The sequence below is a fragment of the Dipodomys ordii genome, unplaced genomic scaffold (genome assembly GCF_000151885.1).
Source record: "Dipodomys ordii isolate 6190 unplaced genomic scaffold, Dord_2.0 Scaffold95, whole genome shotgun sequence".
In the NCBI taxonomy this organism is placed as follows: Eukaryota; Metazoa; Chordata; class Mammalia; order Rodentia; family Heteromyidae; genus Dipodomys; species Dipodomys ordii.
Genome location: NW_012267311.1, coordinates 5281148 through 5306816, shown reverse-complemented (window position 1 = coordinate 5306816; position 25669 = coordinate 5281148). Strand labels below are relative to the sequence as shown.

General features: G+C 45.6%; 1 protein-coding gene across 4 annotated transcripts in view; it reads left to right on the top strand.

The window, feature by feature from the left end:
• Positions 1-25669, top strand: part of Pax5 (paired box 5) — a 173769-nt gene that overhangs the window by 25755 nt on the left and 122345 nt on the right. For all 4 annotated transcript variants that reach the window (XM_013026684.1, XM_013026681.1, XM_013026685.1 and 1 more), the window contains exons 4-5: positions 2331-2395; positions 6400-6528. In XM_013026684.1, coding sequence (XP_012882138.1) covers positions 2331-2395; positions 6400-6528 — 194 coding nt within the window. The remainder of the gene's footprint in view (positions 1-2330; positions 2396-6399; positions 6529-25669) is intronic.

The window sequence follows — 25669 nt, the reverse complement described above, 5'->3', positions numbered from 1 at the left end:
CAATACACTTCTTTTTGCTCAGTTAGATAAGTGCTTTGAATGTTGGGGAAAACAAACAAACACACATTCTGAATATATTCAAGGCAGCACTTAAGCTGACTCATCAGAAAAGGGCAAAAGGCTGCACTCCAGGGGCTGGTGCTCAGAGGACTCAGGGAGAACCCGGCAAGTCCCTTCCAGGATATCAGTAGAAAACACTCAAGGTCCCGGCTGCCTACTGCCAAGCTGTAAGGTCAGTGGGGCAGGGCTGACTGTCCATAGGGTTAAGAGGAGGCAACTACTATTTATGCCCTTCTGATTCATTTGCACAAGCTAGAGACCCAGTGCAGCCTTGAAATAAACTTCTAGAAATAAAGGTCTGTCCTGTGAAAAAGGATGTTTTTCCCCTCAAAGAGCAGGATAAAAACTGTGCACATGGCTTAATCCTGTCTTTGGTATAGAAAAAGAAAAATCGGTATTTCTAAACATATACAAGAATGTTGGCATGATAATATACAAAAATATGATCTTAGAAATCATTTTTGGCAGGGATTGAACTCAGGGCCTCCTGCTGGCTAGGCAAGTGCTCTATTGCTTAGTTCTACCTACAGTCCTTTGCTTTTAGTTTGTTTTCAGATGGGGTCTCAAGTTCATTTTTCCCAGGCTGGCCTCAAACTACAAGTCTCCTATCTTCTTGTCCCCCAAAGCTAGGGATGTTCAGCCTCCTTACAGGCATATACAATGACATTCAGCCTAAATATAGTCTTTATACTTCTCTGTGTTGTCTAAATAGTCTACAGTGAGCACATATTATTTTCATAATGGAACAGAATTTCAAACAAATTCTCTTTGGGAAGATAATCTTTTAAGGCTGGCATTGAGCCTTTCCAAACATCTTAAAACTCACCTTCTTCCAAATTCCAGGGAAGGAACTTCCTTGTAGATCCCAGAGGGGCTTTGTTCTGATCTGTTCTCAAAGATGAGCTGGGGTGTGGTCTCCTGAGGGCTCCAGATGTTTTCCAACCGAAAGTTTACAATAGAGACTCCCTAGAGTCTACGTTTACACAAGGCATCAGAGCTTCTGATGCCAAAGGGAATATGCTACTTTTATATCTTTTATATGTTGAGCTTTTCTGTAAAATTTTTATATTTATTTGAAAAATTAATTAGTTAAAATGAGTAAAGGATGATGTGTGATGAAAGTGAACTATACAACTCATGGGTGGAGCCGGGCGCTGGTGGCTCAGGCCTGTAATCCTAGCTACTCAGGAGGCTGAGATCTGAGGATCACGGTTCAAAGCCAACCCGGGCAGGAAAGACTGTGAGACTCCTATCTCCAATAAACCACCAGAAAACCGGAAGTGGTGCTGTAGCTCAAGTGGTAGAGCGCTTGCCTTGAGCTGAAGAGCTGAGGGATAGTGCCCAGGCCCAGAGTTCAAGCCCCATGGCCTACCAAAAAAAACCAAAAACCAAAAAACACCAAAAAATCAACTCATGGGTGGAGATGGGAGGGAGGGACTGGGAAGGAGTGAGGGAAGGAAAGACACTGTACAAAAGGAAATGTGCTCATTACCTGACTCATGTAATTGTAATCCTTCTGTGCATCACTTTTATCATAACAATAAAGTTAATAATAAAAAATGAATGATCTGTTCCAGCTCCTTCATTGTATTGGGACCCACAATGGAATGGACTTGCTCAAAATCAAGTTCATTCATATTGGAGTAAGGTCAAGGGAAAGATACTCCAGGATGGCCCTGGATCCAAGCTGTTATGGATCCTTTCCAAGTGGTTTTATATGAGGTGGGCTTCCTATAAGCCAAGCCAAGCCAAGTGCTGCCTCTTAGCAGCTCTTTAGTACTGCTTAGTTTAGGAGTAAAGCATATATTAAAGCTCTTGGTAACTTCATAGGTGGTAGGGGCATTTTTCTTGTTCATTTCTCTCTAGGGCAGAAAAACAGCATGTAAGAGCTGCCAAGGCACAGTTCCTTCATCCTATAGTTGAGAGGCTGAGCTCTAGGGGAGGAGAGAAATTCTCTCAAGTTACCCATTTAGTTCTTTATAGAGCAGGAACTATATTTCGATGGAGATGCTGGTGTATACATTAACACATCATTCCCTTTCTTCAGAAGAGGTACTGGGGGTCCAGAGAGGGATACAAGTGACCCAGAAACATTCAGAAAGATAATTCTTTTGACCTCCTAATTCCCATAATCCCTTTCACCTCCCCATCATCTCAGCCCTATGCTCTAGCTTGGGTATGGGTTTTGTGATCATCTCTATATAGCTGGTTGAAGTCTCTTTCCTTCCTGATGGTAAATAGCCATTTGTTGTTTTCCCAATTGCTCACAGGATCATCCGGACAAAAGTACAGCAGCCCCCCAACCAGCCGGTCCCAGCTTCCAGTCACAGCATAGGTAAGAAGAACTTAAAAATTTTTTTTGAAAATCTAATGGGCTCCAAATATTCTAAAGAGAACTTTTAATCATTCTTATGGACAGATAATTCTGCATAAAACACTTCGGCACACGTACTAATGCGCCTTCTTTGTCATTCTCCAAGGGCTGAACCTGGTAAATGAATTTTATAAATACTGCTAAAAGGTTTTGAATTTTACTGATTATTATGATAAATAGCTTTCACCATGAGACAGAAAATTGAAATCTAAGCCAAAAAAATCCACTAATGGGGGTCTATAGAATGTCAGATAATTAAAGTAATAAATCAAGAAAGGGATACTTATTCATAACATTTTCTGCATCATTAGTCAGTAAGTAGTTTTGAATGTGTTTTTTTCTTCTATCAACCAGCCCTTCTACAATTCTTTGTGCACTTGCAGTCTTGAGTGAAGATGTGACAAACTTCCCAAACTTTCTTTCTCTATTTTTCTTGCTTCCATCTTATGTGCTCTGAACTGTCTAGGCTTACCAGAGGGGTTTCTGCCACTCACAGATGAAGTCTGAGAGTGACCCTGACATCCTGTTTGTTTTTTTTTTAACCACACAAGGGTTCAGACTTTTCCCTTACCTCCTCTTTAAAGATGAGTTGAAATGTGCCTAAGGCAGATCATTTCTCCACTTGGAATGAAGAAAACACCTGTGGCTAGGGAAGGGTTAGTCTACTGTAAGAAAGTGGGAGTCATTCAGCAAACGTCTGACAGTTCTAGCTGCCAGGGGTACCTGTGAATTCTGCATAATCACACCTCTATTCCTTCATCACTGGTACTCTTCTTTGATTGAAAACTTGAACTTCCTATTGATGGGAAACTGGCAGAGCCCTCACTTAGAGTCTCAGTTCTGTCATTGACCCACCCAGTGAGTGAACTGTAAAAGTCCCTTACTTCTCTGAGCCTCTGTTTCCTCATTGATGGATGGAGGGACACAAATCAGGTGTGCTTTGAGATTTCTTAGTCCCCAGGTTTGCCTGTCTGGGAAAGGTAAGACAGCTTCTCTTTGCTATGGGGGAAGTTCTTCATTTACTAATGCATTCAGAAACAATTTGCTAAGGCCCTGCCATGCAGACTATGGGGCTGAAGACAAATGGTGCAAATAAGGTGTGATAAAATCCTTTTTCTCTAAGGGAACACAATAAAGAGAAGTTAGAAAAACACTGAGATGAAGCCCAAAAAGAAGATATGGGTACTGGGAGAACAGAGTAGAGAGAATGGTCCCTCTGATGGATTGGCCAGAAAGGGCTGGGGGATGTTTGCTGCTGAGATTTCACTTATGGCTGTTTCAGGTCACATACTATGAAAATCTAACTAGCAGTGCCTGATAATATTCTTTCAACAGCTCTAGAGGAATAATTCCACTGTAGGACCGCAAAATGGTTTGTTTTGTCCCAGAAATTTTTATTAAAAGTGTATCTCACAGGTATATAACAGATGCTAGTTTACAAACTTATTGAACAGTGAGGAAATTAAAACTTGTAGACTAAATAACTAGCCCAAGGTCATGATGCCCAGAAGTGATGAAGCCAGAACTGGAGCCTGGATCTTTCTGAGTCTAGGTCAATCACAAAATAAGCATCAACAGCTTTGCCAGTGATATGATGGGAGCCTGGTTTATGTGTGGTTGTTGTTTAAAGTACCAAGTGATCTTTTTTTTTTGTACCTTGATACACAGAAAATACCAGGCAATTTGCATAAATCTATTTTGAGGAGATTTTTTTTTTTGATGAAGGAAAAGAGAAGTTAATGATTTTTTTGACTTCTGGGTCTCTTAGGGATGATCTAAAATCAAATTCAAATCTAAAAAGAAAGGAATTGTGTACTCTAGGCCTGTAGAAAGGTTCTCCTGGATCCACTCCAAGGAAAGTAATAAACAACTTCTCATACTGCCATTGTCAACATTTAAGACATTTCTTACACTTCAGAGTCAAAAGTGCAGCCCTCAGCTAGATAAAGCAAGGAGATGTACCTGAAATCAACCTGTAGGTTTTAACCAAGAACTCCCACAGCCCAGAAATGGAAATCCAGCTGAATAGCTAGCGAGGGCTTTTGTGAGGACTATCTCCCTTGGCTTTCAGGCTAAAAGTTAATGTGAAACTTACATAAAATCTCCCTTTCCCCATTTCCTATCCTTTGGACTGGACCTGGCCTCTGTCACAACATATCATCTACTTCAGGGCAGGGGAAATCTGGTCTTTAGGTGAGTAGACTTGAGGCTGAGTATAGCTTATCAACTAGGTTTCTATGAATCTCTTCACTTTGTGGAGCCTCAGTTTCCACACATGGTAAAAAGATAATGTAGCGCTCTAGGCTGTTGATACAATCAAGCAAAAACACAGTATTAAAGTGAAGCACATTATTGTTCTTCATTATTTTATTTTTGTCCGTCATGGGTCTTGAACTCTGGGCCTAGGCGCTGTCTCTCACCTCTTCAGCTCAAGGGTAGCACTCTACCACTTCAGCCACAGTGTCACTTCCAGTTTTCTGGTGGTTTATTGGAGATAAGAGTCTCATGGACTTTCTTGTTCGAGCTGGCTTTGAACCATGATCCTCAGATCTCAGCCTCCTGAGTAGCTAGGACTGCAGGTGTGAGCCACCAGTGTCTGGCTGTTCTTCATTATTTTAGTGAGGAGAAAGTTATAGGAGAAAGTTATAGTTATAAGACAGTCTCTAGTGTCCAATCACCATTCTGCCTCCTATTAGTTATATGACTTTGGGCAAGTCCTTTAACTTCTCTGAGACTTTGTTCTTTTTCCAATGTGGTAATTACATTTCCCAGTTTACAAGATTGTTTTCTGAATTAAATGAGATCATGCCTGCATGTCTCCTATAAAGAGAGTTCTGAGAAAACATTAATCAATATTATCATAATTAATATTAAAAATAAATTCCAAGTAAAATGGAAAGAGACAGCAAGGAATGAAAAGAAAGGGAAACCTGCTGTTTGTCTGAGTGTGGGAGAGGGAGAGTATTTATGTCTGCATGATTTGTATATGAGCTAGGTGTGAACATGAAGAGTGTGTTAGGCACAGTAGTGTATATCTGTAGTCCCAGCCACTCAGTCGAAAGCAGGAGGATCAGGTTGAGGAGGCAGCTCTGGGTAAAATCTTGAAACCCTAACTGAAAAATAAACTAGAACATAGCAAGTTAGGATATGGATGAAGTGGTAGAACATTTGCATAGTAAATATGAAGTCCTGAGTTCAAAATCCCAGTATCACCAAACCAAACCAAACCAAACAAAACCCAAATCTCTGTCTCTGTCTCTCTCTCTCAGTGTGCATACTGGGGCTTGAACTCAGGATCTAGGCTCTGTCTTTTAGCTTTTTTTTTTTTTTTTGCTCAAAGCTGGTTTTCTTTTCTTTTCTTTTTCTTTTTCATTTTTGGGTTCGGTCGTGGGGCCTGAACTCTGGGCCTGGGCGCTGTCCCTCAGCTTTCAGCTCAAGGCTAGAGCTCTACCACTTGAGCCACAGCGCCACTTCCGGCTTTTTTCTTTTTGCTTATGTGGTGCTGAGGAATCGAACCCAGTGCCTCATGCATGCAAGGCAAGCACTCTACCACTGAGCCACCTTCCCAGCCCCTCAAAGCTGGTTTTCTACCACTTGAGCTGCAGCTCACTTCCAACTTTTTCCTACTTAATTTGCTAGTTAGGATTATAGATATGAGCTACCGGTGGCTGGTTATCTAGGCTTCTTTCTAACACTGGCTGACGGTAGGACTCCACTATCTTATTTCTCTTCTCCATCCTTCAGTTTCCTACATCTTTGCACTGGCTGGACATGAGCAAGTTTTCTTTCTACTCTGTGCCTGTGTTCCTGTCTGATCAGGGCACCTGTTCTCAGGCTGGCCCTCTATCTCTTACCATAGTTATGCCAAGCCCAGTGTATAGTAAGGCCTTTGTGACCAGCCAGCACTGAAGCCCTCTGCCTTTCAGCTTTCTGGCGGCCCTGACTGCCCCTCTCCCTCTGCACAGTGTCTACAGGCTCTGTGACGCAGGTGTCATCGGTGAGCACGGACTCGGCTGGCTCGTCATACTCCATCAGCGGCATCCTTGGTATCACATCCCCCAGCGCCGACACCAACAAGCGCAAGCGAGATGAAGGTAAGAGATGGCCATTCAGCCCTGTCAGGGATGGATCTGATGGGATCAGTGTGGGGTGCTCACTGAGGGTAGAAGCAGAAGTGCCCACTTGTCACCCCCCCCCACCATCTGAAGAGGACTGGTGTTTTCATGGCCCTGTCTTTTTCCTCTAGGACCATGAGTATGGACAGGCACCTTGTCGGAGCTAGTTCTTTGCTGCTGTCTTCACATCTGCATTCTCTAAGTGCAGAAAGCAGGCCTGGCAGAACCCCTGAGCTTTGTATAGATTTGATGCCTGAGGGACCTTGTATGTGGAGGGTTTGAGCCCAACACCCATATCCCATTTTTGGAGAGCCTTGGAAGAGAGGAAGTGACTGGGTAAAGCAGCTACTGCCATGCTTTGTGATGTGAGGGCACAGGTAGAGTGGGCAGATGCAGGTTCACTGAGGGACTGGGCATTCTTGGCTTCTAGCCCACTGATAGTGGTGTTGGAGGAAAGTATTAGCCCTCTCATCTTTATCCTGGGGCCTGGAGGGAAGCTGTGCATGGTTTTTCTGGGAATTCTAAAGATGCCAGTCTTTCTGGTTGGCTTATCTCAAGCCCTCAGTGTGCTGTCCACTGCCTGGGCCTCTGGAGTGTACCATCTCTGTGCTGGATGCGGTGCCACTATCCCTGCTGGATGGACTGCCAGAACTGACTGACATTAATCAGTTTTAGCTGAGAGGTGACCCCCTGGGAATCTGCAAAACCTTAGTAAAGAAAAAAAAATCAGGCTGTGATCTAGGGCCTGAGAGCAGTGTGACAGAAATCTTGATTCAATTATCCTGTTTCTCAGTGTAGTTCCTTCTCAGCTCTGGTAAGGGTTGTGAGCGCGTGTCTGACTACTTAAGATCTGTAACTAGAAAATGGAGTCAACCCTGACAACTGGATTGGCCTCTGGGCTGCATGTTCCAGGCCACACAAAAGACAGGTCTGTGGCCTCTGGCTGCAGCTGTGAAGTATGTAGAATGATTCATGGCTTTTGCAACCTACTTCCTCTCTTCTCCCTGCTCCCAACTCCTGAACAGATGTCAGAAGTCTTTAACTCAGTGGGTTGCTGTGTTGGCTTGTGGTGGGAGGCAGCAGGCCTGCCATCTCTGTTGGTTTATGGGGTTGATGGTGTTATCCTTTCTCCCATTGTCACCTGGCCTCAAAGCAGATGTTCCAAGATGGGGCTGGTTACATTTTATTTGAATGGAGAGAAGGATTGTATGAGGCTGGAGATTTTTAGAGAGAAGAAAAAAAATCTAGTTTTATGTTTATTAACATAAAACAGGTTCTGATTTGAAGGGACTGTTTTATAGTGTTGGGGTACTTAATGTGTTGTCTGTGATCAGCAATGGCCATTAGGCCTCCTAAACTGCTATAAAAGGTATAAAAGGTTGAGCACTGTGGATCAGGCCTGTAATCTAAGCTACTCAGGAGGTACAGATCTGGATGATTATGGTTAGAGGCCAATTCTGGCAAAATGCTGGTGACAACTCCATCTCAACCAATAAAGGTGTACATAGTGGAGTATGCCTGTATCCAAACTAGGCAGGTGTCATAAGTAGAAGGATTGCTGTCCAAGCTGGCCCAGGGGAAAACATGAGAATCTATTTTTGAGAACTAAAGCTAGGGGCTGGGAATATGGCTTAGTGGTGGAGTGTTTGCCTAGCATGCACGAAGCCCTGGGTTTGATTCTTCAGTACCACTTAGAAAAAAAAAAGAAAGAACTAAAGCGAAAAGGGCTGGAAGTATGCTCTAGTGGTAGAGTGCTTATCTAAAATCACAACACCTTAATTTCAAACCCTAGCACTGTACCCCCCAAAAAGTGTAGAGTGGTCAAAACATGGATAATGTTAGTCTTCACTACTTGGTGCTCATTAACTCATTCCCTGAGGACTGTGATGGTGTGAGGTACTGGTTTTTAAGAAGTACAGAACCTTTGGGCTGTATTTAGGTGAGTAGACCTGGGTGGAGAAGGATCTGTACACAGAACAAGGGAGGTATCTCAAGGCATAGGAATGTTTTGACACAAAGAAGAGCTGAACAAGGATCATTGTCTCCAATAATCCTTGGATTATTTTCACCTTTTTTAATGACTATCAAGAGTCAGGGGTTGGAGATGTGACTTAAGTGGTAGAGTGCTTTTTCAAGGCCCTGAGTTCAATCCCTAATACTGCCCCCCCCAAATTAGATTGGATGGGTTTTGTAATCCTTCCAGTTCTGAACCTAAGTGCCCTAGAGCCCTAATCCCCAGGAAGACTTGAGAAGAAGTCCAGTGTGTGTTCTGTGGATGAAGGGGGAATGGTCTTAAAGCTCAAGCTGCTGGGATTGAGAACAATTGTCAGCAACTAGAACCTCTTCCTCATTCCTTCCATGCCTTGTGGAGTGGTTGGGCAGAGCAGTGGGCAGAAATGCTCTGGCTTCCATCTGGTGAAAGTACTGAACTGTGAACCCTGATGTCCTTCCCTATCTTCCTTTCATTGGCTCCCATCTTGCATTGGCTCCCCTTAGACTCTCTGGTGCAGAGATATCTCTATTTTATTAGGGAGGTAAACCAGCTCCCACTCCCCCCAGGGTGTCCCATGACATTGACAAAGCTACAGAGCTGGTGTGGACTGAGAAGCTCAGAGGAACTGGAGAACCCTGAAACTCCATTTCCTGCTATTGTCCAGCTACCCATCATCCCTCAACCCTTCCAGAAAAGGCCCTTTGGGAAGCAATCTGGGGCTGAGAAGAGCCCAGGGTCAGTGTGGGGAAATTTCAAGCAGAAGGGCATATAAAGGAGGCTGGATGTTTCTGAGAGTGTAGTGCAGATCAATGTTTGAGGAGAACTCAGGAGAAGATAAGATGCACCAGGAGGTGGCCCAGGGAAGCTGTACAACATGGATGTATGAGGGCATTGGCTTCCAGGATGGTGCCATTTTTCTTAGGGGCCTTCAGCAGCATGTGAGAAAAGTCATGGGGTAAGACAGACATTAGAGAGCCAAAAGGAAGACAGGTAAGAGTTTCACCCCATGTCTCAGACAAGGCAATTGAGGCTCTACAGGGTGGACTCTGCCTCTTGGATTTGGTTTTGCCCTTGGGCATTTGTTGGGGCTATTCTATTGCTTAATTGTCAGGGCAGGGATCCACACTGATAGCAACTAGGAGGTGGGCTGATGATCAAGATTGCAAATCCCAAGTTCTTCCAATGGGCAGTATGTGAGGTAACTACTGGAGCAGGGAGAACAAGACAGGAAAAGGCCAGTTTTGACCAAAGGGATTTAGGAAGGTTTCTCATAAGAGATAGCATTGGAGGGCTAAGTAGAAGGAGGAAAGAGAATTACAATCAAACAGGGAGAAGGGCAGCAAGAGATGCCAAGCATTGACTGTGGCTCTTGAACTTGTAGTCTGGAAACAGTGGGGAGAATTTTTTTTTTGACATTTTTTTCCCCGGCTGGTCCTGGGGCTTGAACTCAGGACCTGGGCACTGTTTCCAAGCTTTTTTGGTCAAAGCTAGCAGTCTATCACTTGAGCCGCATCCTTACTTCCAGATTTTTGGTGATCAATTGGAGATAAAAGTCTCATGGACTTTGCTGCCCAAGCTGGCTTTGAACCTTGATCCTCAGATATCAGCCTTCTGAGTAACCATGGTTATAGGCACGAACTTAACTTGGGGGAGTGGTTTTGAGGGTTTTAGAAACTTAAGAAATATATTGTGCTGAATGTTTCAGGTGTCAAGGTAGACATGAAAGTGATCAGTCTATGCAACTGAAATGCAATGCAAACTGTATGCAACTTAAATTTCCCTAGAAACAATATTAAAACTTTTTTAAAAAGAAGTCAGTCACTTAGAGACTGAGGCTGGGGTTCAAGACTAGATAGACTATATAATGAGACCCAAACCCAAACCAAACTAAAATCAAAACCAACCAAACAAAACAGTAAAAACAAAAACAAAACCTATTAATTTTAATAATGTATTTTCTTTAGCCCAAGTATGATCATTTCAACATGTAACCAATATGGTGAACTACATCTTTGAAATATGGTGTGATTTTATATTTCTAACATGTCTAAAATTGGGTGCCAAACATTTGAAAGCTAAAGTTGAATGTAGTCAGTGTGATCAAAACACTGCTATTTTAAAGTTTATATTAATTAAAATCTAAATAAAAAATTTAGTTCTCAAATGTAAGTGTTCACAAGTGAAATGAGGCCTGTGGCTACTATGTTGGGCAATATTAAACACAAAAGTACTCAATAAATGTGCGTTGGCAGAATGGGTCAGTCACTTGCCTTTATAAGGGTGAATGGGGCCCTGTTTTCCTCAATCAGGGGTTTCTATTTGGGATTTAGGACTTGTGTATAAAGCCCTGTTTGAGTTTGTGCCAATAAAAACAAATTGGAACTTTGTTGGCAAGGCCCCTTTCAGGCTAGAAATTCTTAATTTCTTTCCAGGATGCCTCCCACATCAGACTTGAGACACCTGTATCTAAGTCTCAGATGAATATAGTGTGGCTGCAGCCACATTAGGTCCCAGTGGATTAGATCCTTCTAAAGGCAGAGCTGGGGCTGGTTAAGGAAAACTACAGGGAGGCAGATGGCAGTGGAGACCAGCATACAGCAACCAGATCCCAGCTGGGCTGGGCCAAGGATGGAAAGGTAATGAACTGCTCATCCCTGAAGGTATGAATAGTGACTGGAAAAATGAGGGTAGAGAATCCAAAGAAGGCATTCTGGTCAGACGTTGTGACAGTCTAGGCAGCTAGGCTTCTGTGATATACCATGCCTGAAGTTATTTTTTTCCTCCTGTACCTCACTTGGCTAAGGGTGCCATTCACATGGATATAGCTAGGCAGGGGTCCCATGAAGTGTTTCTGCCTGGCCCAGCACTTGGCACAGCCTGGAAACTCAGGAGTCTTAGTGGGATGGGGGAGTGGGGGGGGGCTTTGGAAGCTAAGGCTGTAGCCCTGTAACCCCCACTAGTTTGCCGGGGCGGGGGGGGGGGGGGGGGGGAGAGGGAGTTGGTGGATTCAGAGCCTAAGGCAGAAACCTCCCTTTCCGGAAGGCCCAGATGAGCTGGTGGTGAGGCTAGACTTGGCAGAGCAGGCAGGCCTGTGAATAGTGTGGCTATGGGTGAAAGGGCAGCTCCAGACCCTCTGCTGCTTCCTGGGCCTTTGATCTCCAGTGAGGCCTCCTTCCGCTGTCTCCAGGGCTCCCATTCAGGTCTGCTCGACCTCTCCTCCCCTTCTACCCCACAGTTTGAAAGGCCCTGAGCACACTGAGTCAGTGGAGTGAGAATCCCTTTCACTGGCTCAGAGAGCCAGCCAGTCAAGCACCAGCAGTGTATAATGTGGGGGTCAGGAGTTTCTCTTGGGTTAGTGGGGATACATTGAAAATGGGCTTTCCTTTTGCCTCAGGGAGGCACAGGAAGGGCAGCCAGGACCCAGAGGTGCTAGTGAATTAAAAATATGCCAAGTCCAATGAAATCCTCATGGCAAGGTTTGGGGGCATTTGGTGGGGGTGGGGGCTCCTCTCATGCCTCTACCTGTCTTCTTAAGGGTGCCTGTCTCTTCTGCTTTTGTGTCTCTCACTATATCTTTTGTTTGGTGATACATTGTGTTCTGGGTTATTTGGCTGTTTGTGTCCTGTTTATCAAGCCTCTCTATCTCTCCCTCTCTCTCACACACACATACACTCACTCTCATTTCTTTGTTTTCTTTCTTGCTCTCTTTCCTACCAACTTTCCTATCCCCCTCTGCTCAGCTGGGAGCCCAGCTGAGCCCCAGGATTTAGATGTATATTTTAATTACAGGGTGGTGGTGGTGGTTGGAGGGTGAGATCTCTCCCTCTTTCTCTCTAGGCTGGGGCAGAGGGTGGAGAACTCCTCTCCAAATTCTCTGGGAGAATGGGTGAGGGGCAAAGCCCAGAACTCCTGAGTCAGGAATTATATGGACAACCTTGGTGGTACCAAGATTCCACTGGACTCTATCTGGAGAATCTCCTCCCACCCCCAAAGAGTACTGGGGCAGGAACACTCTCAGGACTGAATAGAAATGGTTTGAGGACTTCCTGTGCTAAAATCTTTGACAAGTTACATGGTGTCTCTGAACCTCCATTTGATTAGCTGGAAAACGGCAGTGACAAGACCCTTGTAGATGACCAAAGCAAGTGAATCTCACAGAGGATTCCACTTCAGGGCCTATTCATAGTAAGTGCTTAATAAATGGCCACTGGGGACAAGTCACAGGCAGCAGACAGCAGGGCTGTGAACAGCTACAGTTCAGTTCTGTTTTGGCAGCTGAAACTCAATGATATGCCTACCACCTATTTCCTGTTTATAACAGCCTAGATTGAGGGCACTGAGGACCAGAGAGAGGAAGCTATGGAGCCTGTGGGCAATTAGGCTGAACAACAGTGCCCCCAGGTGTTGCTTGCAAAACCAAGGGCCACAGGCTTTCCTTTTCATTTTCCTCAAGGATTCTCAGTCTTCCAGGCCCATTGTGGAAGAACAAAAGTTCCAAGCCTCAGTTTTCCAGGAAAAGAGACCCAGGTGCACAAGGTGGTGGTGGCTTCCTCATGGAAGGCAGAAGCAGAGCACCTGTGCTTAGGAAGATTGGGTATCTCAGGAATTCTTCGGTCACCAGCTCAGACCATGGAGAACATCTAAAGCATCATCCTGTAGTTATTATTTCAATGGGAAAAGAGGCTCATGAAGGAGAGATTTGAACAGGTCACACAGTAAAATCTAGAAAATCCAGAGGATAGAATCAAATCCTCAGAGAATCCTTGGTGTCTTCTGCCTTTAGGAAATGTAACAAGTCTCAACTCTCCTATCTTTCCCTCATTCTTACAGGTCCATCTGCGTTCCCCACTGTTGAAAAGCATTGGAGCCCTATTAGCTTACCCAGCTAATTTATTGATCTTTCTAGGCTCTTGATCACAAATGGTGATCCTGCTATGGCCTTCCATTCATCCTCAGCCTTTCTAGGCCTCTAGTTCCTATGTGTTTTCTGAGCCTCTCTGTGTCTTTGTCTCACACACATAGCACCTTCACCTGGAGACTGATCTACTGGCCAGGCTTGACTGTTTAGAGCCAGTCCACAATCCTGGGAGAATGCTAAGTATTGGGACACAGATCCTTCACAGCTGGCTAGGCTTATGGATTCATCAAGGGCCAGTTTGGATCACTGGAGACCAGCAGGCCCTGCTTGCACAGAAGGGTCCACTTCCTCACAGTGGCTTTGGGAGTAGGAAGATTACTGCCATTTTGTTTTGCCCCCTGCTGGGGCTTCCCTAAGGCAAGCCCAATCCCTGGCCCTGTGTGATATGTCCCCTTCTCTTCTGTTGTCTAGGGGCAGTGACCAAGGTTCTCATTACATTTGCTAGGTGGCAATGGCCATGGTGCTTGTCATGCTTTACTTGGCTTTCCAATGCTGTGACCAGCATTTCAAAATTAGGAAGTTTCATGTGTGGATGCCTGATTTCTTGAGGAGTGGAGGATCAGATCTGGTAACATTGGGTGGCAACCACTTTGGGAGACTGCTAGGCAGGCCATTCACCAGGCTAGGCAAGGCTGCTTCACCAGCTTTGCTCATAGCACTTGGGCTATTTTCCTATCCCGAAAGTAACTGAGCTTCTAGAATCCTAGCAAGATACTGTACTTGTTTGATTCTGTCTGGTTTGTGGCAACTGAAGTCTATGGGAAGCAGGTTCTGAAACTGGCCTAATATAGCTGTGAGTGTGCATTCTTAGCTGCACGTGTGTTCAGGAGAGGAGGCAGTTGGCCTCAAGTGTCTGAGGTGGGTGGGGGGGGGAGTAGAGGGAGAGAGTGGGGAGTAGGAATGGACTTTGAAGCAACTCAGACCAGTGAATTCTAGGTCATTTGCTTCATACCTCCCAGTGAGGGTAGTTCAGGCCTAGAGGACTCAGGCATGCAGTTGAGATTGGGGAAGAGAGAGTGGCAAAGATGTAGAAAGAACTGAGTTTTTGGTTCTCAGCCTGTTTGGCCACCCCCACCCTCTTGTTCTGCCCTTGGAATCGTGAGTACCTCAAATGAGATCCAATTAGACAATTGTTAGAGGCCCCCTGGGTTAAGAGCCAGGTGGTCAATTGAGGGTCTCTGTGGGCCTTTCCCTTGTGCCCTGGGGCTAGTCCCATGGGTGGGGGGCCCAGGTTTCGGTTCCTCTCAACTCCTGGTCCTCAAGTTTCACTTTGATTCAGTGAGTGAGAGCCTGGGTGAGAGCCACTACCACTGAACACCTCCCTACCCCACTACCCTGACTGTTTACACACCTGCTTTGCCCAGACCCTTCCCCTTCCCCCTACCTAGTAGCATGGGACCAACAGTTCTCAAACTTTTAGGACTTCTTAAAACTCAAGAATTAGAGAAGAACCCAAGGAACTTCAGGGTTTTATTTTATTTTTTAATTTTATTTTTTTATTGTGAAAATACTGTACAGAGGGGTTGCAATTACATGGGCAAGATAATGAGTACATTTCTTATCAAGCATTGTAGCCTCCTCCTTTTGTTTCCCCTTCCTATCCCTTCCCATCCTTCAGTTTTATAAATGGTTAATGAGGGTAAAAAAATTTTAAATATTAATTTGCTAAAATACAGTAACACGTAAATAGCATAAATAATATTTTTGACATTAGAATTATAATTTCCAACTTTTACAGGGGTGGCATTGTGTCTTTAATGTCTGGCACAACAGAAGACAGCTGGGTTCTCAGAGGTGCATCTGTGTGTTCTGCTGTCACATCTCATCCTAGTCTCTGGAAAAGTTGCTGTATACTTACGAAGTGATGAGAATGAAGGCAAATAACAAGGCAGCATCTTGTGAAAGTAGACTTGATCTCACAGACTCTCCCTAAATGATCTTGCTTCCCCACACATGGGTCCCTGGACTTTATTTTGGGAATTTGTTTGTTTATACAGATAGGCAGAACAGTCAAATGGTCTTGATTTACAGAAAAATAGCATTAGTTTCTCCAGTTCTTAGATCTTAGAGGCAGTGTGAACCATGGTAGCTCTTTGACTTAGAGGGAGGGAATAGCAAGACACATTGGGCTTTGGAAATCTTCTGTCAGCAGAGTAGAATCTATAGTGATTCATGGTCCTATTTCAAGCCTGGACTCCCACAGAGGGGCACAGCTGCCGAGACCCTTGCTTTTCCAGCAAAATGTAGGTGTGAGGTCTGACCTCTCTAGAATATCTACTTGTGCCAGCAGCAGTTACCTATGGCTTGCTCAGAGCTGGGCAATTGTTACTTTGGGACCCAGCTCCAGCTCCCCACTCAGTTCAGCTCTGCACTAGTCTGAAGATCTCATTCTGGACATTTTGTTTTGGCAGGAGGGGGAGGGGATACAGTCACAATATTTATTAGGAATGAAATAAAATGAAATAAGAAGTGGATCTGGTATTTTGATGCCACCTGGCATTTGAGGAAAAACAAGTCTGAAAGGCAATGGAGAATGAGAGATTTTTATTGATGCCACAGGATCTGTATGTGAAGGTATTTCTAGAACATCAGCTGTGGGTGATTCATATGTGAGAGGTGGTGTGTGTGCATCTACATGCATGTGTCCATTTTCACCTTACAATCTCTAGTTTTCATTTTCATTGGTTTAGATGATCATTTCTATTAGTCTTAGTCTTTCTTTGGGTCATTTTATTTCAGGTGGGATAAAATGGGGGAGATGGAGAAAAGGAGAATATCTTGAAGTAAGCTGCGAATATTGAGGAAGGATAAAAAAAGGATAAAGGAGATGGAGGGTGAGAGATACTTACTGCTCCTGGTGAAATGAACAGAACTGAGCCAACACATGGAGAGAAAAGTGTGGCCCCCTTGAGGGACCAGAAAGAATGAAAGCCAAGGAGTGGTCAAACACTTCCCAGCACCAACCACCAGGTGGCACCATTGACCCAGGACAGCTTAGTTGCTGTCCAGGGTAAGGGACAGGAGGGGTAACAAAGCAGTGTGTACTGGCCATTTGTGTGCTTGGTATGCTAGTGCTCATGTCACAAGCCTAAGGTGACATGCCCAGGCAAGCTGTCCATTTGCCTGAGTCCCACTCCTCTGCTAGCATTCATTTAGGAAGGGGAGACTGGACTATGGCTATTGGGATACATTCTCATTCCCAAGGTCCAGATATCTTGACACAAACTTTATAGGAGTCCTTGGTTCTGCTCTAAGACTTTATTTGATGTGTGACCTTGGGCAAGTCATTTTCCCCTGAACCTTGTTTTCCTCAGATTAAAACATGGAGATTTGAAACAGATGAGTTTGAAGGGTCTTTTTGGCTCTGACATGCTGTAGTGTACCAGAGAGAGTATTGACATTGAGGCAGATTCTAGATCATTCTTAGCTGCGTGACCTTTGTCATACCATTTCCCATCAGATTGAATTTTAGTAATACTTCCTTGGTCTTTTTATATAAACAATTACAGATTAGAAAACACTTTGGAAATCTTTCCTGATGTCTTAGAGAGGGAAGACTTGCTATTTATAGTTTCTCCTGGAAATTAAGTTAACAAGAATCAAGAGTTCTGCTTAGGAAGTTTATTTCTCTGCTTATGATTACTAAGTATTTGGAAAATGTCTGCCTGAAATTACCTCCTCTCTGCTTGTTTCTGTCTGTCCCTATGGCTACTGCACTGGTCCAAACATTCTCATCTCTCTTTTGGACTAGTGCTAAAGCCTCTTTCAATGTTCTTGACTTCTCCAAAGAGCTGGCCCTCCATGTAGCTGCCTTAATATATCTTCTGAAATACAGTTCTTAACAGTGACTAATCTGGAAGGCCATAACTCTTTTTTTTTTTTTTGGTCAGTCGTGGGGGCTGAACTCTGGGCCTGGGCGCTGTCCCTCAGCTCTTCAGCTCAAGGCTAGCACTTGAGCCACAGCACCACTTCTGGCTTTTTTCTGTTTATGTGGTGCTGAGGAATTGAACCCAGGGCCTCATGCATGTGAGGCAAGCACTCTACCACTGAGCCAACTTCCTAGCCCAGTTCATAACTCTTTTCATTTGTCCACTGGCCTCAGAAGCCATCCATTTTTTTTCTCTTTTGTGGTACTAGAATTTGAATTAGCACTTTGCACTTGCTAACAGTCCTCTACCAAGCCATGTCCTAGCCCTTTTTTTCACTATGTGTGTGTGTGTGTATGCTAGTACTCTACCACTTCAGCTATAACCCCCACTTCTGGCTTCTGGCTTTTTTTCTGGTTAATTATAGAGTTTTGAAAGGATTCGTGTGTCTGACCTCAAACCTTGCTACACACATCTCAACCTCCTGAGTAACTAGGATTAAAGGCATGAACCATTGGCACCTAGCTGCACTGATTATTATTGAAACAGGATCTTTTTTTTTTGTTTGGGTTTTTTTTAACTGTATTTTTTTTGTCTTTTCTTTTTTGGTACTGGGGATCGAACCCAGGACGTTGGGGTTGCTAGGCAAGCGCTTTGCCACTGAGCTACATCCCAGCCCTGAAACAGGATCTTGCCTTTTGCTTGGACCCATGTCTGGACTGTGATCCACCTCTTTAGGCTTCATGACGTAGCTAGGATGACAGGCATGCACTACTGCATCCACTATTGGTTCAGAAGGCATCTCACATGCATGTCTAGGTTGGTCTGGAACTGCCATTCTCCTAAGCTTCACTTCCCAAGTCTCTGGGATTCATGCATGAGCCACCTCGCTCAGTCATGCAAACTTTCTAACAAGACTGCATTGCCTTCTGTGATCAGGCACTTGCCTGTCTTCTATGCTCAGGCACTTACTTACCCAAGTAAGCCCTCTTCAGGCTCAATCCAGTTAAGTCAAACCTTTTTATTTTTTCCAGTCCCTTAGCACCACATGCTCCCGGCGGCTTGCAGCTTAAGTCACACCCAAGTTACAGAGTCAGATGCCAGGATTCTAGTGTTGACGTTACTGATCACTACTCCTGTGACTTTGGGCAAATTATTTTTCCTAGAGCCTAACTTTCCTGATATGTACATGTAGGCACCCATTGTGTTTATAGGGATGGAATGAAGTAGTACCTGGACAAAGTGGTCAGTCAGACCCTTGAGTAAGATCCCAGTGGATAAATTCTAAGTAAATACTGCCTTTTTTTTTTTTTTCCAGTCGTGGGGACTGAACTCTGGGCCTGGGCAATGTCCTTCAGCTCTTCAGCTCAGAGCTAGTGCTCTACCACTTGAGCCACAGTGCCACTTCTGGCTTTTTTTCTGCTTATGTGGTGCTGAGGAATGGAACCCAGGGCCTCATGCATGCAAGGCAAGCGCTCTACCATGGAGCCACCTTCCCAGCCCAATACTGCCTTTTATTACAATGTTGTTTCCACTGTCTTGAAAATCATTTCCCTCCCGTGCCCTGATGACATTCCTCTGCCTCAGGGTTCAGCTAAACTGTCACTTTCAAAATGAAGCTTTTCAAATGTCCACTCTTAGCTGTCAGCTCCTGCCCACCCCTTCCAGCATATTTGTCATTCTTCTGCCTTCCCAGTGAGACTGCGAGCTCCATGAGGGCAGCGCTTGTGGCTGCCACAGTAATCATTGCTTTAGTGCTTACCTCAGGGCCTGGTAGAAGCCATTATGTACCATGTGGGGCCTGGATATCACAGAATCTCAGCAGAGCCCAGAGCCTTGAACAGCAAACGTGATCCAACTCCTGTCTGACTCCAAAGATACCATGCATCAGCCATGGATAGGACCTGGTGATGATCATTCTAGACAGGGAGGGAGTTTTCCCTTGGTCTGCTACACACATGCACACACATACACATGAGCATGCACAGACGTGTGCATGTGTCTACACCCTCCTGCCTGCTCACTTGACCCCAGCATATGCTGTAGGCATGTGTAATTAGGGCTCAAGTAAGGAACTGCAGCATGGTACCACTGTAATGACAAGCACGTAGCTGGTGTTGACTGTGTATTATTAATGCAGTAAGACTTACAACCACTGTGAAGAGTAGATGATTCTATTGTTCCTATTTCCAGCCATTCTGAGAGGGCAAGGAAGTTACCCAAGGTCACACAGCTCAGCTCAAGAGTTCAGCAGTGGTAGTGTTGGGACTGTCGCAGGAAGTTGGCTCCAGAGTTGTCTTGCCTGCCACTCCGGTCAGAATGAGTGTCATGAGACTGGGTAGTGCCAGTGTGAGGCTGACTATTTTCAGCTCTCTTCAGCATGAGCCTTCATTTTTTATTTTTTAAGTTCTGCCCTGGAAGGCTGAAGGAGGGAGGAATTGGCTCAGAGCGATGTTATTACTCAGTTACACCGATTTTGAGGCTTCCCCGATGCTTTTATGCACACTTGCTCATCACCTTCCAGCTGCTTAGTTCTGGTTACAGTTGGCTGATCATAGTGGGTGGCACCATGGGCTCTGGGTTCTAGCCCAGCCCTTCCTTCTGCTAGCCCTTTACAGCAGTGCTCTGACTCCTTTGACCTCTGGCTTCCTTATCTGCCAAAAAGAAATCCATTATTCCTGTGCCTTTCCTGTTAACTTAAAGTGTTACCTGTAAGTTTCAAGAAATATCAGCAAAGTGTTTTTTATGCCAAATCCAGATTCCTTAAGAAGATCTTTTTTTTTTTTTTTTTTTTGGTCAGACGTGGGGCTTGAACTCTGGGCCTGGGCGCTGTCCTTCAGCTCTTCAGCTCAAGGCGAGCGCTCTACCATTTGAGCTACAGCGCCACTTCCGGTTTTCTGGTGGTTTATTGGAGATAGGAGTCTCATGGTCTTTCCTGCCCGGGCTGGCTTTGAACCGCAATTCTCAGATCTCAGCCTCCTGAGTAGCTAGGATTACAGGCGTGAGCCACCAGCGCCCGGCCCTTAAGAAGATCTTATGGAGAAATGTCAAATTCTCTCTCTCTCTCTCTCTCTCTCTCTCTCTCTCTCTCTGTCTCTCTGTCTCTGTCTTTGTCTCTCTCTCTTTTTCTCTCCCTCTCTCTCTCTCCCCCTTTCTCTCATATTCCTAAGGTTTGAACTAGGCCCTTCAGCTTGTTAGGTAGGTGCTCTACCCCTTGAACCAATGCCCTCAATCCTTCTTCTCTTTAAAATAGTCATACTTATATTGCTAAGTCAAATGATAGGGTCAGAAGAAGGAAAAGCCTATCAGAATTTATGCCCCACGCTTCAGAAAATCAGGTAATTCAAGTTGTCTGTGAAGACAATGAAAAGGGTAGGAAGAGCCTGACACACAGCCAGAGAAGCCAAGGCTCCTTGTCCAGGTTCAGCCACTGGTCTGACGTCAGTGGGATCTGTGCCCTTTCTGAGCTTTATTTCGGATGTGCAAAGCCTGGACAGCCCTTCCAGCTTGCAGTCCTCTCCCCCCCTTGCTGCTTCCCTCCCTCCCCCTCCATCTTCTCTCTCTACACATTTCCTTTCTGTCTGAGGCACAAATGCCATCCAACATTTTTGAATAGTACTTTTGTTCCGTGAACATCTCTTCTCTGAAAAGGACGATTGGCCAGGTTTGTATCTTTTAAACGCTGGCACATTTTATCAGTTAAGAACCATATAACTCTCTCTCTCCCTCCCCCCTCCCCCTCCTTTCTTTCTCCCTCTCTCCCTCCCTCCTCCTCCCCCCAACCTTAAGGAGGCAGGGGAAGTGGCAGAGAAGGTTTATGGGAGACAATGAGTGCAAACAACAAAATCTCTCTGAATCCACCTGCAAATACCTTTTTTTCTACAACCCCCTTTCCCCCAGCCACCCTTGCTCAAGGCCTCTTTGAGATGGGGCTTGGTACATTGGGCTTGAAGTCATGGAACCTTCAAATCCTGGTTCTGCATTCTCTTGCTGGTGACCCTGGACAATTATTTTTTTTGGGGGGGAGGGTGGAAGGGGAGAGACAGGATGGTGTTAGGTAGCCCAGACTGGCCTTGAACTTGAGATCCTCCTGCCCCAGCCTTCTGGGTGCTGGGATTACAGACACATACTACTGTATGTGGCTCTGATTTTCTCTTTCTTTCTTTCTTCCTTTCTTTCTTTCCTCTTTTCTTTCTTTCTTTCTTTACCTTCCTTCCTTCCTTCCTTTCTTCCTTCCTTCTTTCTTTTTTATTTTTTGTTGGTTGTGGGGCTTGAACTCTGGGCTTGAGCGCTGTGCCTGTGCTCTTCAGCTCAAGGTGAGTGCTCTACCACTTGAGCCACAGCACCACTTGTGGTTTTCTAGTGGTTTATTGGAGATAAGAGTCTCCCAGGGACTTTCCTTCCCCGGGCTGGCTTTGAATGGCGATCCTCAGATCTCAGCCTCCTGAGTAGCTAGAATTACAGGCATGAGCCACTGGTGCCCAGCTTGCTCTGATTTTCTTATTGGCAAATATGACAGAAGAATGTTTTCTTCAAAGTCTTGCTCAGGTTTGGTGAGACTCAATGCATACAGAGGTGCTTTCCAAACTAAAGCCCCTGTATGATCACAAATCTCTGTGACCTTAGCCAAATTCCTTAACTTCTCTGAGATCAAGTGTGGATTACAATATTTAGGTGGTAGGATTCCTAAGTGAATGCCACATATGATGAAACACTTCTGATATGGATCTTGGGAGTGGCAGGTGTCCAGTTTTGGGGTAAGGCTTTTTCTTTCCCCCTTACATCTTCACAAGGCTTTCCCTGTGAATCCAGCACTCAGTAATGAAGGCAAGGTTTCTGCAAAAGGGTTAACACTTGTCATCCCTAACTTGCCCCGAGGGATCTTAATAGCATCTGCTTCAGTCCGCCAGGGACATGAAACCTTTCTTACAGCGCTGGGCACTAAGCGAAACTGGTCATTCTGCCATCATAGCTCGGGACTCAGGACTTCCAGCTCCTCTTGGGCATCAGGGGAAAAGCAGCAGGAAAAGGTTCATTCAAGGTCACACCAAGTCACATCCCAAGGCCCAGTGAGCAATGCCCAGGGATGCTACTAAGCCACCTTGGGACAAACGGCCTCACGCAGGCCAGATTGTCCTCTGGGCGGACATGAGTGCAGGGGCTGGGCCAGGGCACCCCCACAGCCAGAGACCGAGGGTGATCGCCTCCCAGGAGGTATCTGCATCTCCCCTGCGCGAGACCGTGTTCGGAGAAATCAATTCCACCGCTGGCAGAACACAGCGCCCCCGGGAAGGCGGCCTCCGCCAAGCATTTGCAATTTAATTGACATTTGGCGGCAGGAAGCCAATCAGTATAAGTCAATTGACGTTCGCAGATAAAAATAATCGGCGGCCAGGCGATGCCCCCACCAGCACGGCCGCGGCTGGGCCTCGGAGCACAGCGTGGCAGCCAGGGCCCCGGCAGGTAATGGCGCTGGCGCGTGTCTCGGCCCCGCGAGGGGGCAGCGCGAGAGCTGCTGATTGCCGCGCAGCCCACGGCGCCGGGAGAGGCCCGTAATGAATGACTTTATTTGCTGGAGCCCTGCTGAGAACAATTGAGTTTGTTATGGCAACAACGAATGCCAGCTTTTGGGGGGGGGTTGCGGGGAGGGGCAGGCCGGTGGGAGCGGGAGCCAAGCAACCCAGCAGAGGATGCGCGGGAGGAGAGGGGCCTAGGGGTGGGGCTGGGTGGGGACAAATCTAGGGGTAGACCGGAGCTTGTCAACCCTAAACAGGTCTGCCAGGCTGCCTTGGACCTTGGTGGAGGCTGGATGTCCAACGCACAGGGCAGATTTCAGACGCAGGCTTATTACATTATTCGCTGGCTTGGTAGACTGGCCAGGCCCACCTGGCTGTGACTGTCTATGATCTCTTCCTTCCTCCTCCGCTGAGCCTGGGTAGGTTCTGGTCAACTTCGGGTCTCTGAGCTATGCAACATTAGAAAAAGATACAAAGACATCTCTTTTCCAATACTGTGGCTTGAGGAGTTGGTAACTGAATTACAGCCACATCTTCTGTGCCTGAGCTGGGGAAGGATAGCCTACTTTCTTCACCTCTGGCCTTTCTGCATCCTCTGACCCCAGGAGAAGCCCTGCTGCATCTGGATGGCTGACTCAGGGTGTGGCCTCTTCCATCAGACCATGCTGTTCTAAAGGCAGGCATGGGGCCCCGGGGGTAGACCCAGCCAGGGTGAGGATGAACTTCTTTTTTCTTGCTTCCTTTCTGGCTACAGATGCCAGAGGTCTCCCTCTCTCCCTTCCTCCCTCTCTCCCTCCCTCCCTCCCTCCCTCCCTCCCTCCCTTCCTTCCTTCCTTCCTTCCTTCCTTCCTTCCTTCCTTCCTCCCTTCCTTCCTTCCTTCTCCCTCCCTTCCTCCTTCCCTTCCTCTTCTCTCTTTATTTTCTTTTCCTCTCTTTCTTTCTCCACCTCTTCTTTCTTTTCCTACCTCCTTCTCTCTCTCTTTTCCTCCCTCCCTCCTTCTCTTTCTTTCCTCCTTTCTTTCTCTCTTTCCCTCCCTCCCTTCTTCCCTCCCCCCTCCCTCTTTCTTTTCCAGTTCTGTCTTCAGGCATGCTAATCATTCACTTGCTCAACAAATATCAACCAAGGATCAATGTTAGGTACTGTGGTATAGCAGTTCCCCTTGGTGAACTTCCTGGCCAATGAGAGGTGATAATGGAATACACATAGTGCTGGATATTGGCTACAATTCTTCCAGGTAGCAAAGAGTAAGTACAAGCAGAGGGATCATTCCTTTGTTATCATACACAGAGATTCCTGGTGCTACCCCATGGTGACCTCTCCTACTTACAGAGACACAGGAGCATGATGCTCTGGACTGGGAAACTTGAGTGCAAGTTTTCTTCCTCCTCCCACCCCCTTGCTGGGCCTCAGTGTCCCTGTGTATCAAATGAGGGGAGTTGGGGTTGAAGGATGTGAGTGTCTTGCCGGGAAGAAGGAGCAGCATCATGGTTTCTGCTCTTAGCTAGTACAGTGTGACCACTGGGAGAATTTGCTTTCCTTCCTCAATTTTCTGAGGCTGACAGTGACAGTGCAGCTCAGGCACTGTGTGACAGGCACTGTGCTGGCTTTCAGAGATGTGGGACCATTGTGTTTTCCCCTATGAGCTTCTAAATATCTAGTCCAGGGTCACAGAGCCAGTAAGTTGAGGGCTGGGATTCAAACCCAAGCAGCTTCATTTCACAGCCTGTGCACGGAACTACTCTACTGGCTGGCAAGGGCAATGTATATCCCCCTTCTTGACCAGGGCCCATCTCTCCTTTATTCTGCACCCCAGGCTTAATCCCTCTGCTGTAGCTCTGTGAGTCCCCCAGCTCATTGTGCATCTTTGCTGAGCAATAAGCACATTCACTTTTGAGGTGTCTTTTTTTGCCCTGGCTCCCATTTTTATCTCTGCCTGGTAGAGAGAGAAGGCACTGATGGGAAGCAGCAGCTGCTGTAGAAGCTCAAGTCATTTCTCTACCTAGTCCTAATTGGATTCTTTGAATGTGAGCAACAGTTTTCTAAAAAGGGTAGGGGAAATCCAAGTGTTGTTTTTTAGGAACAAGCTGTCACTATTCATAGTCAAGGAAGTATGCTTGTTTTAGAGATGTTTTTGATATCTGTTTTTCTGTGACAGCCATTTCACATCCAGAAAGATCAGGAAGATGGCCTTTATTAGGGGATAGTTCTAAAAAATGGAACTGGGGAGGCTTTGGAAATTATGCACAATGGCTTTAAATTCTGCCTACCCATGTCTCCTCTTTAAAACAAATGTTTTATTTTTAATGTTTTTGACAGTTACTGGGGTTTGAACTCAGGACTTTGTGTTGGCTAAGCAGGTGCTCTACTACTTGAGCTATGCCTCCAGCTCTTTTTGCCATTTTGCCCTGATAGGTCTCAGTTCTCATTACTCCTACCTAGGTAGGGTTATAGGTATCTGGCTTACTTGTTGACAGCAAGCATAACTAATTTTTTTTGACCAGGGTGGCTTTGAACCATGATCCTTCTATCTCTTTCTTTCATCTAGCTAACATTACAGGAATAAGTCACCATATCAGGCTCCAAAACAAATATTTTGTAGTGCAGTCTCTGTTATCCTCAAATGAAATTTAGAGAAAAAAATAATCTATCCGCACACGTTTAAAAATCAATAGTGTGAACCATCACAAAAGGAAGAAGAAGAGGGGCAGGGAAGGTGGGTTAGTGGTAGAACGCTTGCCTTGCATGCTCAAGGCCCTGGGTTCGATTCCTCAGCACCACATAAGCAAAAAGAAAAAAAGCCGGAAGTGGCGCTGTGGCTCAAGTGGT